At 45.0% G+C, this 16,472-nt stretch overlaps 1 protein-coding gene across 5 annotated transcripts in view; it reads left to right on the top strand.

Annotated features, from left to right (window-relative positions):
- The window catches only part of KHDRBS3 (KH RNA binding domain containing, signal transduction associated 3), a 131,543-nt gene that overhangs the window by 54,014 nt on the left and 61,057 nt on the right, over positions 1–16,472 (top strand). For all 5 annotated transcript variants that reach the window (XR_015695589.1, XR_015695591.1, XR_015695592.1 and 2 more), the window contains exon 2: positions 3,976–4,094. Coding sequence is in view for 1 of the 5 variants with exons in the window: in XM_087706659.1 (XP_087562785.1) it covers positions 3,976–4,094 (119 nt within the window). In the remaining 4 variants the exon portion in view is untranslated. The remainder of the gene's footprint in view (positions 1–3,975; positions 4,095–16,472) is intronic.

Below are 16,472 nucleotides of genomic sequence, written 5' to 3'. Positions count from 1 at the left end.
CAATCTCTTGAAAGGCATCACTTTAATGCGGGCAAAGCTCTCTCGCATAGAGCATTAATAAAGATAGCAAGGCTCACATTGATGGTCCTCTCACAAGAAGATTAATTCTTTTGAGGTTATCAAAAGAAGTCATCTTTTGATCCATTATCTAAATGCGCTCGGCAATATTGCGGTCCGCAATAGGGGTTTACTAAGGCAGCAATCCTGGCTTAGCCTATTGCGCTCTGCGTAAAATTCAGTAATTCCTTTATTTGACCTGAATTTTGAGGTATCGTGGCCATGATCTGGGAACATGGGATTTTAATCCTTAGAATTATAAAAAGACCTTAATCACACACTCATCTATTATTTTTTGAGCTAGGAGACGACATCGGAACACAAAGCTTATATCCTAGCGCAGTATGTAATCTAGTGATTAAAGAAGGCAAATCCTACTCATTCGACTTTGGAAATCTGATTAGATTTCTCCTTGTTGGTCTAGCCCGGCTCTATCTACAACTAAATCGGGGTGCTGCACATGAAAATAGCCCACTGGGGACTTTGGGTGTTGCCTTGATATCATCCCGTTTTTCTTAAAGCAGGAATGAATATGAAAGGGACAACGTTCTTGCATTGATTCTGTGATAGTAAAGACCCAACCTGTGTGTCTGGATTATCCAGGTAGTGAAAAGGAGGAATTGATGAACTACACCTGCGATGGCTAACCTTTTTGTCGCCACATGCCAAAAGCGCCCCTAGATACCACGCCCCCGCACATGTGGACATGTCTCCCCCCACCCCCTACACAAGCGTGCACAACCCCCCACGCTCCCCTTCCCCCGCAGATGCATGTGGGACCTCCCCGCATGTGCACTCATGCATTTGCATGCAACCCCCATGCATGCACATACAACCCCTGTACATGCACGCGCATCTCCCGCATGCGTAGCAGAGACCCCAAAACCAGCTGTCTGGTGGGAGACGAATGCGCAGTGGAGCGGAGGTAGGGAAGAGGGCTCAGCGTGCCACCTGTGGCCTGTGTGCCACAGGTTCGCCATCAGGGAGCTACATGGTTCAACTATACTTTGCAACTTTTACAGACTTGAGTACAGGTAGTCCTTCCTCAATTTACGACCACAATTGAACCCTAAATTTAGGTTGTTAGGTGAGAAATTTGTTAATTTGTTGCCCCATTTTACAACTCTTCTTGCCACATTTAGCAATAGCAATAGCAGTTAGACTTATATACCGCTTCATAGGGCTTTCAGCCCTCTCTAAGTGGTTTACAGAGTCAGCATATTGCCCCCAACAACAATCATGTTCAAAAACATGATAGGGCTTCTTTTCAAGGTGTCTTTTTAGGAGAAACACGGATCACATGACTGGGGTCATGTGATCATCGTTTGTGACCTTCCCATGGGCTCCCATAAAGGAAAGTCAATCGGGAACATTGTATTTAGAACAGAACAGAATAACAGTTGGACGGGATCTTGTAAATCATCTCGTCCCATCCAAGCAGGAGACCCCACACCATTTCTGACAAATGGCAGTCCGATCTCTTCTTGAAAGCCTCCAGTGATGAAGCTCCCACAACTTCTGAAGGCAACTTCTGTTCCATTGGTTGGTTTATCCTTATTTCCAGGTTGAATCTCTCCTTGACCAGTTGCCATCCATTGGTCCTTGTCTGGTTTTTTAGTAGTCCTCAACTTAAAACCATTTGTTAGTGACAGATGACAGATGTCGTGGGAAGCGTGGCTCATCCCTGACACAAAATGGTGACGTGTGATTGGTTCTCGGACTTACAATCTTTACAGCATCCCTGCGGTCACATAATCAAAACTCAACAAGCATGTATTTATGATGATTGCAGCATTTTCTGGGTTCATGCAATTTGGGTTCTGGGTTTACGGTAATTGCAGGCCATTTGTGACTTTTCCAGCAAACCACCTGCAAGAAATCAAAGGGGAAAGCTGGACTTGCTTAATGTCCACATAATTCATTTAAAATCTATAGGGTTTCACTTAAGGACTGTGGCAAAACAAAGGTAAAATCTGATGTGACTCACATATCAGCCTTGCTAAGCAACAGATATTCTACTTCCAGTTATGGTGCCTCAAGGAATAACTGTAGCTTGCCTGTAGCTTGATTAGGATTTTGTTTCCTGCTTGTTAGTTCGTGGATTAGGGTGTTGTTTAGCGTTTGATTCTTTGTCTGGTGTTAATCCTGGCCTTAATCCTTGCTTATCTGGGTGTTGATTGCTGGCAAAGAGATTTCTGGTCTCCATGTTTCTTTTTTAGTTCCACAAAAATTAACTTGATAATGAGTCGAACAGCTGGAGTTTGCATTTCTGGCTTGTCACTTTATTTTTAATTTTCTACACGCCTGTTCTATTTTTAAAGTATGGCTCTTTATTAAACATATTAGAGGTGCGTGACTTAATTTTAGGAGAACGTGACTGTTATGCCAACAAATTCAAAGCTTGAAGCAAGTAGCTGATAAAACTTTACCCCGTGATTTTTAGCATAAACATATTTTTAGACCTCTCCAACAGTTTTTCTGCCTGGCTGTTTTATAGAATGTTTGCAAAATATATTTGTATAAAAGCATGTCTTTAAAACTTGTACGATCATTCCAAGCTAAATATACACGGCAGTGTATGGCATTAAAAGAAGACATTAGCTGTGTGTGGATGCCCATTGGTACAAAATGCACTTCTGAGGCTGCCTTCCTTAAATGGATTTCTGTGTTTTAGATAAGCGTAAGGAAGACTTTGGAGAACGAAGGTCCATATATGTGTCCCGGGATAATGTTGCAGGATCCAATCTTGGTCAGTTACGCGGGACCAGAGATTTTGTCTTCCGAGCTTTCGGACTCATGCTGGAGCCCATCTTCAGAGAGAAGTTCCTTGAAGATGGGCACCAGCACAAGCCTGAAAGCTCAGAAGACAAAACCTCTGGTCCCGGTAACCGACCCAGATTAGATCCTGCAAGACTTATTTTGAGTTTCAATAAAGGATAGGGAATAAGTGGAATAAGGCATATCCAATAGTGGGATTCAGCCGGTTTGCAATGGTTCAAACGAACTGGTTGTCAAATTACTCAACACCACCCCGCTATCAAAGTGGATCCTGGGCCCTGTGCTTCACTGCAATGGACAAACGGTCAATGGAGCAGCCTGTGCGAGGGAAGGGGAAGGCCACGTTCTCTCTTTTTTCTCCCTACTCCTCCTTTCCTCGCACCAGCCATTCTGTTGCCTGTTTCTCCATCGCAGCACAGCACCCAGGATCCACTTTGAGAGTGGGGTTGAGTAATTTAACAACCGGTTCAGCCAGGGTCAGGTTGGCTGTTGCAGGAGGCTTGTCCCGTATGAGCAGAGGAACTAGAGGACAGGGATGAGCCACGCTTCTCACAACAGCCAACCTGACTCTGGGTGAACCGATTTTTAAATTATTTGAATCCCACCACTAGGCATATCCTTAGGGAAGAGTTAATTATGCTCCATAAAAAAATGCTCTATTACCTAGAGTAGAAGAGGGGGGGGAGTAGAATCCAGCAAAGCAAAGACTTTCATACAGCAATGGTCACCAACCTTTCTAGCTTTGCAGACCGGGGGTCGGGAATGGATCTATGTGAATGGCATTCATAGAGATGCGTGTGAGCGATGGATGCTTGCGTGTACCAGTGCCCGCCCCTTGTGCAAATGGCGGTGCACACGCTCGCCTGCTGCTTGTGTGGCTCGGTTCCAAAAGGGGCGTGGCCCAGTACCGTGCCTGTATGACTCCTGTATGACGTCTTTCATACAACATAAACTTTTTTAGAATGCAGGACTCATTAGCCCATATGTTTCTTGGGTTGGATCTGATGGTTATGGAAGTGGGAGCCTTGGGTGGGAGATAAATTGCCCTAATGAAGTTTTGGCTGTTTTAAATGAAGATGCTGCAGTTGCTGTGGTTTAGGAAAGCTCATTCTAAAGTAAGGTTTGTATTTCCTGTTACAGAAATCGATAAATTCCAGAAAGGAGAAGGCAAAGAAGAAGAAAAGTACATCGACGTTGTGATTAATAAAAATATGAAACTGGGACAAAAAGTATTAATTCCAGTAAAGCAATTTCCTAAGGTGAGTTCAGTACATACACAAGCTGATTTGCTGTTGTTTTGGGTCATTGTGTTTGATACAGTGCACTGCGACTGTACAGATTTTCAGATTTGACAGTGTAGCTCGAAAGAATCATGCAGTCTTTCCACAAATGTTTGGAAATATAGATTTATTTATTTATTTATTTTAGTACTATGTAGTTATAAAATGTTCAGGATACAAACCATTGCAAATGAACACTTTTTCTGATTGCACAAAACATTGTTGAAAAAACACTAGCAGCATAAAGGTGAAATTCTGAACAGTGTTTTTGTTTTGAACTCCATTTCATTTGAACTTCCCTGAGGCTGGTGATTGGAGCTGCTGGCTACAAGGGGGGAGTTAGAGAGACAAAGAGGACTAAGGTAGTGGCCAGCGTGCCTAACGGCGTGCAAATCATATATCTATAAACCAAAATACCAATAATACATTCTGGATTAGTGTGCTTGAGATTGTGATTTTATTTTATTTCAAAATGACTGGCTTAGTTCAATGTAATAGCTGCTTTGAACCTATCTTTCGCAGTACTCTTCAAATTTGGATACTGCTCCCTTTGTAAACAAATTACTAGTCTACATAGAGAGATTACCTATCTAGAATCTAGAATCTGCTCTCCAAGCAGAAATTAGGTGTCCAATTCGGCCATTCCACTCTATGGAGATGCCACACTTTCAGCCCTCTCTACCGCAAAGATCCCGCAGGAGAAGAGCAGTCTGGACAACTGTGTGATCTGGCAGGGTGAGAGCTGTGAACCATAAACACATGACCTTAATGGGGACATTAAAGAGACAGGTCAAGGTAGTTGTGATAACTATGACTCAAATAAGCAGGAGGTCGTGGTCCAAAATGAAGAACTTACTTTGGAAAGGCAAAATGGGGAACCAGGTATTACACATCAGTCGCATAAGAAGAGCAAGGTATGCAAAAAGAGAAGTCACCTTCCGGTTGGTGATTCAATCGTAAGGAATGTAAATTTAGGAAAGGATATGGAGGATATGGACGTTCACCTTCCCAGGTTCTTCACAAGGTTCCACGATCCATAGGCCGAGGAAGTCAATGCCTTGCAATGGAGGTCTTGCTTATGGCATCGTTCTGGCCTAGGAGAACCTGGTTTGCTGATCTGGTGAGTCTCTCCATCGATCCTCCTTGATGGATCCTGCCGCACGAGATTTCCTCAGCCAGGGGGCCCTTCAACATCCAGAGCCTCAGTGGCTGCAACTGGCTGTCTGGCACTTGAGAGGATCTCCTAAGCAAGGGCAGCCTCTCGAACAAGGTCATCTACACTATCCAGGTGTCCCTCCATGACCTGGATCTATGACGTCACCTGGAGGTCGTTCGCCGCCTGGTGCTCCTCTCATGAGGTATCTGCAACTTTGGCCACGATTCCCATCCTCCTGGATTTCTTGCAAGATGGTCTTAACAAGGGACTAGCACCCAACACTCTATGACGCCAGGTGGCCACGATTTCTACAATACTTGCGCCTGATGAACACTCCTCCCTTGGGCGTCATCCCACTATCCGTAGCTTTCTGAGGGGTGCAACCAATCTGATGCCCCCCGTGGATATCCCTCATGGGACCTCAACGTTGTTCTCCGTGCTCTGATCGGTCCTCCATTTGAACCACTTCGGTCGGCCAGCATTTGACCTTTAAGACCGCCTTTTTGATCGCCATCACTTCTGTGCGGCGTATCTCAGAGTTCAGGAGGACTTTTGTTTGATACAACAGGACAGGGTGGTCCTCCGGCTGGTCCCAACATTCATCCCCAAGATCAACTCCTGGTTTCACCGGGCCCAGGAGGTCATTCTCCCGGATTTTTGCCCGCATCCCAGGCACCCGAGGGAGAAGCGTTGGCACATGCTCGATGTCCGCAGGACACTCCGCAGATACGTCAAGCGCATGGCTGTGTTTCGTTGTTCCAAATCGTTATTTGTTTCTTTCCAACCAGCCTCCCAGGGCCGGAAAGTTTCCTCCTCTACTATCGGACGGTGGTTGAGAGTCTGCATTACCCTTGCTCATGTTCTGCAGTCTAAACATGTACCTAGCCACATCACGGCACTGTCTGCTAGGAGTGCCGCCACCACAGCAGCCTGGGTGATGCAGGCGCCGATCGAGGAGATTTGCAGGGCGGCCACTTGGACTTCCTTATCTCCATTTGTTCGGAATTACAAGTTGGTCGAGTTTGCCTCGGAGGAAGGGGCCTTTGGGAGGCGAGTGCTTCAGGGCATTCATACCAGCAGTGAGACCCTGAACACGACTGCTTCCTGCCCTAGTGACATTTAGCTTGAGTATGTCCCTTGCTTGGACTCTACAGAGCAGCACCCTGGAAAATGACCATTGTCTTACCTGAAGGGTCGTTTTCAGAGCGCTGCAAAGGAGAGTCCAACCCCACCCTGGGGTCTGGTTCCCCTGTTTTCAGTGCAGACGTCTGCAGTTCCAGTTGGATTTGTGCCTATGTTGGATATGTTTTTTTTTTAACTTATTGTTGAACTTCTCAGCGCGCAACAGTTCCATGCCTTCATTGAAAAAAATCTGAAGATAGTCAGCACCAGAGGCATGGCTTAAAGTTTCAATTCAGCTCTGGGCAGATTGGCTGTATTTAACCCCTTGCTTGGACTCTCCTTCGCAGCGCCCTGAAAACGACCCTTCAGGTAAGACAATGGTCATTCCAGGACTTTCCGGAAGCCGAAAACATTCATGCCATTTCAGAAGGTGGATTACTTCTGGTTTGGAGTATTAACTCCAGAAAAACAACAAGTAGTTCTTATTTGAAGTTAGGAAGGACACTTCTAGAAGTTACGTACAATCCAGTTCTGAAGTTCCAACAGTTGCCCACTCCACTGTTAGGACTATTTTTGGGGAGATTGGCAAGTGGCTGAACTTTACAGTTGGTTGAAGCATTCCATGGTCACGTGGCTGTAATTTATTATGCTTTTTGCTGGATGCATTCTGGTCTTTTCAGCTGGTTTCTGGCCAGAAAAATGGTCCGTGGAAATATATGGATTCGCTTAATGACCATTGCAAAAAAAAAAAGCCACAACATTGGATCTGTTCATGTGGGGGCTCTAATGTACGACCTTCATCACTTAATGACAGAAATCTGGGTCACATTACGGTTATAAATCAATGGCTACCTGTGCAAGAAAGCCTTCAGAACATGGTGATCAGCATAGTATGGTCGATCCTGCACATCCCTCGGCTAGAAAATAAATTAAAAGGTGATTTGAATTAAGAATGTAGACAGGTATTTAATCCTGATGGTTATGTATGCAGCCGCACGGCTTTTGACACTTCTGACAGATGTTTCCAGCCATACCTCAGAATGCCCTTAATTACATTTCTGTTCTAGTTTAAATATAACCAAACAGCTGAAGGTGCTGATCCATTTCTGTGTGTGTGTGTGTGTGTGTGTGTGTCTTTTTATAAAAGTAAGAGCTTGAGATTTTTTTAGAATTGGTGGCCTTGTAGCAATAAGAATCCAGTTCAATTCAGAATAGGGCTGGAAGGGGCCTTGGGAGGTCTTCTAGTCCAACCCCCTGCTCAAATTGCCAATGATTACAGCTTATTTTACCACTAGCAAAAGGGGAAGGCTGGTTCAGTCACAACAATTACCGTATTTTTCGGCATATAAGACGCACCGGAGTATAAGATGCACCAAGATTTTGAAGAAGCAAATTTTAAAGAAAGTTTTTGCACTCTGCAGACCTCCCCAAAATGGCCTGTTTTTCGTGAAAACGGGCCCATTTTTTTTTCAAAAAAAGGGCATCCATAGCCTTTAGGAGGCTTATAGAGTGCTCCTGGGGGGGTAGAGGCCCCCTAAAACGAGAAAAAAATGTCCCGCTTTTTGTCAAAAAAAGAGGGCATGCATAGCCTTTATAGAATGCGCCTGGGGGTTGGGGGGGGGGCAGAATTGAGCAAAAAACAGCCTGGGTCGGTCTGCCATGTTTGGCCTTCAGATTTACGTATATCTTAAAGTAGCTGCTTGACGTCGTGAAATAGATTTCTTGCATGGTTTACTGTAAATGAGTAATTCCTCGTTTTTACAAATGCACTGAAGATTTATTTATCCTGCTTTCCCTTAATAGCGTACCTAGCCGAGTATTTCTGGCCGTTCGGCTACTGCAAAAAAGAAGCCTTGTAATCATTAAATCATGACAGGATTTGGATTGTATTGACCACTTGTTCCATTAAACTGAAAAACTAGATCTTTATGTATGTTAACTATGGGGTGCATTTCGAGCAATGATCGTTTCTAATAAAGTGAGGGAATTGTTGACAAGGCATTATGGATGTCTGGAGGTTTTGTTTTTTTTTTAATTTAAAAAGTATTCTTACTAAATGAGGCCGAATCTATACAATAAAGTTTAATAGCAGTTCCCCTACTCCCTTCCCAGTAACCGTCATGGCTTTCTCAAAGATTAAAAGTATGCAAATGCTGTGGGATTTTTGCTGTTCCCCTTATACATTGCCCAAGTCCCACGGAGAAGCCATGTTAACAATAATTATATCAGTGAATCTTATTTTCTTCACCACTGATTGCCTTTAAAAACTGTATTTTTCGGAGTATGAGACACACTTCTCCCTCTAAAAGTGGGTGAAATTTTTGGTGCATCTTATAGACCGAACGCAGGCCTGTTTTTGGGCTCCCAAACTCTCAGTGTGTCACGTTTTCACCTTCCCTGGCCCCCAGAACCACTCTGCACTGCTCCGCATGGTCCATTTTTGCAAAAAGGCCCCTTTTTGGGATCCCGAATCCTCTACACATCGCATTTTTGCCCTCCCTGGTTCCTAGAAGCACTCTGCAGACTAAAAAAATGGGCACGTTTTTATCAAAAACGGGACCTGCGGAGGGCTCGGGAGGCCAAAAATGGCCCTATTTTTGTTCTGCAAGGTGCTTCTGGGGGCCCAGGAGAGCAAAAACGGGACGCACAGAGGCCAAAAACTATTTTTTCCTCTTGTTTCCCTCCACTAAATCTAGGTGCATCTTATAGTCCTAAAAATACGGTACCTTTTGTGGCCATGGACCACAAAGAGTTAAGATTTAAATCATAACATTTCTTCATGCCTTTGAGGACCCTCTGTGATGATATCATCCCCCCCCCCCCAAAGGTCCGCGGACCACAGGTTGAAAACCATGCCCTATATTAAGAGGCAGCCTTTGTGGATTTCAACTTCTCCAATTTGGTTGGGCTATTTCTTCCATAGTTCCCAGCTAGACTAGTCTTTGGGACTGTAATTCCCAGTCAAGCTAGCTAGCCCCGGATTGGGAGAGGCTACACATAAATTGTGTGACAAATTCAGTTTAAATCATTGATGAATACACTGGACTGCAAGGAAAAAGCCTCGGAAATGAAAGTAGCTTTAATTTTACCAGAATTGGGTCACTTAGAAAGGAAAATTAAGAGCTGAGTATTAATTGGCTCCAGTTTCCAAGATACAGCTTCAAGTCAAAATTGCGTTCAAATAATTCAAAATTAGGAGCCGTGGTGGCGCAGTGGTTAGAATGCGGTACTGCAGCCTATTTCTGCTGACTGCCAGCTGCCTACAATTTTGCAGTTCAAATCTCACCAGGCTCAAGGTTGACTCAGCCTTCCATCCTTCCAAGGTGGGTAAAATGAGGACCCAGATTGTTGGAGGTAATATGCTGACTCTGTAAACTGCTTAGAGAGGGCTGTAAAGCACTGTAAAGCTGTATATAAGTGCTATTGGGTGTGTGTGTGCCATTATGCTCCATAACTTTTCTGCAAAATGTGATACGTCAATGAGAATGGTGCCACACCAATCATTATAAATTGATCTTTTTCTTGATTCCAATAACGTAACTTTCCATTTATTTACTAGTTTTCCGTGTAACATTTTCACAATTTTTGCAAGAAAATTGACAGGCTCTAACCTCAAACGACAAGGTTCCATCTTTATTCAGTATCTAATCTGGCCTTTTTTTATTTTTCTCTTGTGAACTGCAGTTAAGATCATCCCTGGGGAGAAATCCAGCAGTAATTGGCAAGCATGGATGGACTCCATTTCCCTTGGTATCTTTTCTCCATGCCTCAATATCTTTGTAGAATCTCTCCCCATGCTCATCACTCAGTGCCCCACATTTCAAAGGGAAATAGCCTAAATACGAGTGTAAGAAGTGAACTTTCAGTGGCACGTTTGCACCAAGTGCTTTATAGGAACTAATCAAATTTTCCACGAGTTTTTTGTAGTAATCTGCCTTGCTGTTCCCAAAGTGAAGTTAAATTTATACACTTCCACGTGGTACCATTTTCATTGTTCTACTATACTTTGTCGAGAAATTACGAGGCATCGTGTTCAGTAGACACCTCCCTCCCTTGTAGGCAAATATACCTGTGTGTGTATAAATCTTTATTGTGAAATAGGTTGAAAACTTCAACCAACCAAGACATTTATCACCTGTTTTCTAATTCATCTAATCAAAATATGTAAAATTAACACATTTTTTCAGGGTTGCAAATAGCATCCAAAATTAAATCGGAGTCCAAGGCAAAGCATTCCTCAAAGTTCCAATTTATTAAGAGAGACATGTTGGCACATCTGGGAAAACCCGAATCTGAAGGCTTCCCGGTTTTCCCCACCCAGTTGAAATTTCAAGATCACACCCACAAGTCCATCACATGGTCCAATCTTCCACTGCCATGCTGGCAGTTCCACCCATCCATTTCCGGCCAGGTGCAAAGACAAAAGATGACCTTTGCTTTCTAGAAAGAATTTTGTTATAGCTACATATCATCTAACTCCGTATAATTCCCCCTCCCATTTTCCCACAATAGAAAATGCATAGTAGAATAATAAAAAGGTGGCAGACCAAAAATCCAAAAGAAAAGATGGCTGCAGGCCTGACACATTTTATCTCGGAGGTCAATAATTCCTCAAAATTTATAGACCAGTGATATAAATAGTTTAGAGTGAAGGGTCCATATCTTTATTTCCTCCATTGTGATCTCCATGTATTGTCTCCGTCCTGTTTGTTCCTTAGCTAGATAAACATCGATAAGCTATCTTTTCTTTTTGTTAAAACAAACTAAATCAAAACCATGGTCTAAGGAGCAAATGCATTTTTGCAAATAGCAGTTTATAACGTCTTAAGTCATCCAACCAAAGTAATAGCCACATGCCAAAGTAATAACAATGAATTTGGGGCTTCAATCATTTTAGCGAGATCTGAGTAATGCCGTGAAGATGTTATTAGTCACTATAGCGGAGAAATGGCCTCAGAATAAACAAATTTACAGAAATTGATCTCTCGCAATGAAACTTAGCATACAAATCAGAGGGAAGATAGCTAGTTGATGGCTGCATCATCCCTCTGGCACGCCTGGTTCTATAAAGCTTTTAAGAGGCGTGTACAACTGTACGTCACAATATTTACAGCGGTAATAATTGTGGTAAACAATATTTCTTGTCTATCAGATTGCCCTTCGATATGTTGTCACCCATTGAGCTGTTGTTAAGTCACTAGGACAGGGTTCCTCAAACTTTTTAAACGGGACCAATTCATGGCCCCTCAGACTGTTGGGAGGCCATACTGGGTGAGTGGTGTGGCTAAGTCATGTGGCTGGGTGGGTGTGGCTAGGTGGTCATGTGACTGGGTGGGTAAGGCTAGAGGTCATGTGGGTGGGTGAGTTAGGTGGTCATGTGACTGGGTGAGTGTGGCTAGGTGGTCATGTGACTGGGTGGGTGAGGCTAGAGGTCATGTGGGTGGGTGTGGCTAGGTGGTCATGTGACTGGGTGGGTGAGGCTAGAGGTCGTGGGTTGGTGGGTGTGGCTAGGTGGTCATGTGACTGGGTGGGTGAGGCTAGAGGTCGTGGGTTGGTGGGTGTGGCTAGGTGGTCATGTGACTGGGTGGGTGAGCTAGAGGTGGTGGGTGGGTGAGCTAGGTGGTCATGTGACTGGGTGGGTGAGGCTAGAGGTCCTGTGGGTGGGTGAATGTGGCTAGGTGATCATGTGACTGGGTGGGTGAGGCTAGAGGTCGTGGGTGGGTGGGTGTGGCTAGGTGTCATGTGACTGGGTGGGTGAGGCTAGAGGTCGTGGGTGGGTGGGTGAGCTAGGTGGTCATGTGACTGGGTGAGTGTGGCTACGTGGTCATGTGACTGGGTGGGTGAGGCTAGAGGTCCTGTGGGTGGGTGAATGTGGCTAGGTGATCATGTGACTGGGTGGGTGAGGCTAGAGGTTGTGGGTGGATGGGTGTGGCTAGGTGTCATGTGACTGGGTGGGTGAGGCTAGAGGTCCTGTGGGTGGGTGAGTGTGGCTAGGTGGTCATGTGACTGGGTGGGTGTGGCTAGAGGTCGTGACTGGGTGGGTGTGGCTAGGTGTCATGTGACTGGGTGGGTGAGGCTAGAGGTCCTGTGGGTGGGTGAGTGTGGCTAGGTGGTCATGTGACTGGGTGGGTGAGGCTAGAGGTCGTGGGTGGGTGGGTGTGGCTAGGTGGTCATGTGACTGGGTGAGCATGTGCTCCCTCCCTCCCTCTCTCTGGAGGCTGGGGGGGCCAAACACAGCCCCATTTTTGGGCTTCTCGGGCTCCAGAACTGTTCTCCCACCCCAAAATGGGCCCATTTTTTGCCTCCTGAGACCTCCAGAAGGTGGGTGGGGGCCGGTTGGTAAGTGGGGGTAATGTGGATGGGACAGCCTTATGGTCCCTCATGGGCTGGATTAATGGCTTCGGCCCACCGTATACGGCCCCCGGGCGGTAGTTTGAGGACTCTTGCACTAGGAATATGTTGTCCCTTGAATTCCCTAGGGATGTTCCACTCAAGGGTTAACCAGTCCTGATTTTACTAAACTTGCCAAGCTGAGAAAAATGAGAAGGGATGTTCATCCCAAAGGTGCTTTTCGAAAAGGCAACTGGACTTTTTTGGGTTTTTTTCCCCCCACATTGAAAATGTTTCGCTTTTCATCCAAGGAGCTTCTTCAGTTCTGACATCAGGTATAACAAACAAACAAAAAAGCAACAAAGCCCATTTGCCTTTTGGAAAAGTACCTTTGGGACACCCATGACCTGGATAATTGAGAGTCTTCCTAGAAGAGGCTGTATTTATATGCCTAGTGCTGTAAGTTGAGTTCCAATCTGCCTTACCTGAGTCTCAATTTAATACTAATTAAATAGCTATTTGTTAGGGGTGTCCAAAGCTTTGGAACCGATGCTTCGTGGAAGAGTTGAAGCATCCTTCTGAACTTACTCTTTACAATGCTTAGATAATACAATAATAATTTAATAGCAGAGTTGGAAGGGATCTTGGAGGTCTTCTAGTCCACCACCCCCGCCCAGGCAGGAAACCCTATACCATTTCAGACAAATGGCTATCCAACATCTTCTTAAAGACTTCCAGTGTTGGAGCATTCACAACTTCTGGAGGCAATTTCTGTTCCACTGATTAATTGTTCTAACTGTCAGGAAATTTCTCCTCAGTTCTAAGTTGCTTCTCTCCTGGAATAGTTTCCACCCATTGCTTCTTGTTCTACCCTTAGGTGCCTTGGAGAATAGTTTGACTCCCTCTTCTTTGTGGCAACCCCTGAGATATTGGAACACTGCTATCATGTCTCCCCTGGTCCTTCTTTTCATTAAACTAGACATACCCAGTTCCTGCAACCGTTCCTCATATGTTTTAGTCTCCAGTTCCCTAATCATCTTTGTGTGTTCTTTGGTTGGAAAGAAGCCAGGATAAAAAAAAAAAAAAAGCAACCAGGCTGATTGGAGGGGAAGAGAATGTATTTTTCCAGCGCTTTTACGCTGCTGAGATTGTTGTACAGTTAGCAACAGAAAATCCCCCGATCATATTATTGCGGGAGAGAAAGACCCTGTAACATGTGTCTCTAGATCTTCCCTGAGTCAAAACTGTTTTAACCATCTCTTTCCATCTTGATAGCTCCCTAGTCAGCGTTCCTGAGAAAAGGGGCTGTTTCTGGGCTACGGCTAGCTACAACAAATTATGGCTATCTTGAGGCAGAGGGGAATTAATAATACTAATTAGCGTAGGGCAATGATGGCGAACCTTTTTCTCCTCACGTGCCAAAATCGTGCGCACGCACGCAACAGCCACACACTCATGCTCCCAACCATAATGCAATGCTCCCCATCCCTGCGCATCTGTGCACAAACCCCTGTGCATGCACACAACCACCACCACCCCCGCGCACCTTGTTTTAAGCCTCTTGGGACCAGAAATGGGCCACAGGGGTGAGGGGGAAACACACCCCCTGTGCTTCCCCCATCCTCTGTGCATGCATGTGCGTCTCCCGCATGCGCGGCTGAGGCCCGAAAATCAGCTGGTTGGCGGGAGATGCATGCCACATGTGTGTTGGAGTTGAGCTGTAGATAGGACTCCGCGTGCCACAGGTTCACCATCATGGGCCAAGGTGGCGCAGTGGTTAAATGCAGCACTGCAGGCTGACTGCTAGATCAGCAGTTCAGCGGTTCAAATCTCACCGGCTCAGGGTTGACTCAGCCTTCCATCCTTCCGAGGTGGGTAAAATGAGGACCCGGATTGTTGTTGGGGGCAATATGCTGACTCTGTAAACCGCTTAGACAGGGCTGAAAGCCCTATGAAGCGGTATATAAAAATCTGCTATTGCTATTGCTATGGGCATAAGGAAAGAAAGACCACCATGATGCTTTGAAATACCTCCTTCCTTCCTTTCCCTCTCTCCCTCCCTCCCTCTCTGTCTCTCCCTCTTGCCACCTCTTTTTTCCCTCTCTCTCCACAAGCTGAATCTGAGTGGCTTACAACATTTAAAGCAATAAAACCATACAAATACTCGTAACTCTTGGCTTACAACACTTTATATTTAGAGACTGTTCACTTACAACAGCACTGGGGAAAAAAGACCTCTTTTCACACATGTGACCGTTGCAGCATCTCCATGGTCATGTGATCGAAATTCAGATGCTTGCAAGTGACTCATATTTATGACAGTCGTCCTGTCCTGGAGTCACGTGGTCCCATTTGCAACCTTCTCATAAGCAAAGTCAATGGGGAAATCAGATTCACTTCACCCCTTTACCAACTTAACAACTGCAGTGATTTACTTAACAACTGTGGCAAAGAGAGTCATAAAATGAGGCAAAACTCACTTAAGAAATGTCATAAGACAAATGTCTTAGCAATTTGGACCTCCATTATGGTCATACGTTGAGGACCACCTGTACATATATCTAATAGCAATAGCAATAAGACTACATACTGCTTCATTGTGCTTTTACAGCCCTCTCTAAGCAGTTTACAGAGTCAGCATCTTGCCCCTAGCAATCTGGGTGCTCATTTTACCCACCGTGGAAGGATGAAAAGCTGAGTTAACCTTGAGCCTGGTGAAATTTGAACTGCCAAATTTGCAGGCAGCTGGCAGTCAGCAGAAGTAGCCTGCAGTACTGCACTCTAACCTGCGCCACCACAGCTCCTAATTTTGAATTATTTGGACGCAATTTTGACTTGAAGCTGTATCTTGGAAACTGGAGCCAGTTAATACTCAGGCCTGCCATTCTGCATTCTCACCGCTGTGCCGCCATGGCTTTTCCAAATGCCGATGCATCCCAGCGGTTACACATGTTCATGCTAAGGTACAGCCTGACCCAGAGTTTTCTGCATTGAAACATTTTCCCAGTTATGGGCTAAGGGACCAAGAACTGCAGAAAATCCACAAAATGGTAAGGCAAAACTTGGATGCAGTGATTGCCATCTAAGTATCTTAACTGGACAGGTTTCTCCAGCTCCGTGACAGTCAATCCGATAGAAATTCTGCAGGCGTTTGAAAGGCAAAAAAAAAAAGAACAATAAATTCCACAGCTCTGAGTAATCTCTAGGGCTCCTTTTGAGCCATCCCAAAAGAGCTGAAATCATCTGCCCAGAGAACATGAATGCTACAGCTTACATCCCTGCATCGCTGGTACTTTTGCCATCTTCCATTCATCAAAAGGCCATTCCGTCCTCAAGGGGACCATTTTCTTCCCCCCTCAAGAGAGAGCTTATTTTTAGGTTTTTATCTCTTGAGGGTCAGATCAGAGACAGATTGCCTTCTCACTGCTGGAAACCATCTCGGCTGGTTCTGTCAAGTCTTGTCTTGCTTTGCCCTAGAATGTCAGTGTCATCTCCTGTCAATCTCTGTCCCTTCCCAGTAGAGATGAACATTTTCAGTGTCTAAACCAGAAATGTCCAATCTTGTCAACTTTAAGACTTGTGGACTTCAACTCGCAGAATTCCCCAGCCACCTGGTCTGGACCTTGCCTTTCTCTGACTTGTGAGATAAAGGGAGCAAATGGATCAGTGGAAATTTTGCCCATACCTCATGGTGTTATCCACACGTCATCCTTAGTGAAGTGTGCAAACCAACATCTGCATTGAGAGAG

This window comes from Thamnophis sirtalis, unplaced genomic scaffold, assembly GCF_051295495.1.
Source record: "Thamnophis sirtalis isolate CommonGarterSnake01/CBP01778 unplaced genomic scaffold, rThaSir2_p1.2 scaffold_2, whole genome shotgun sequence".
Lineage (NCBI taxonomy): Eukaryota > Metazoa > Chordata > Lepidosauria > Squamata > Natricidae > Thamnophis > Thamnophis sirtalis.
Note: the sequence above shows the minus strand (reverse complement) of the source record. Positions and strands in the feature narration are given on the sequence as shown.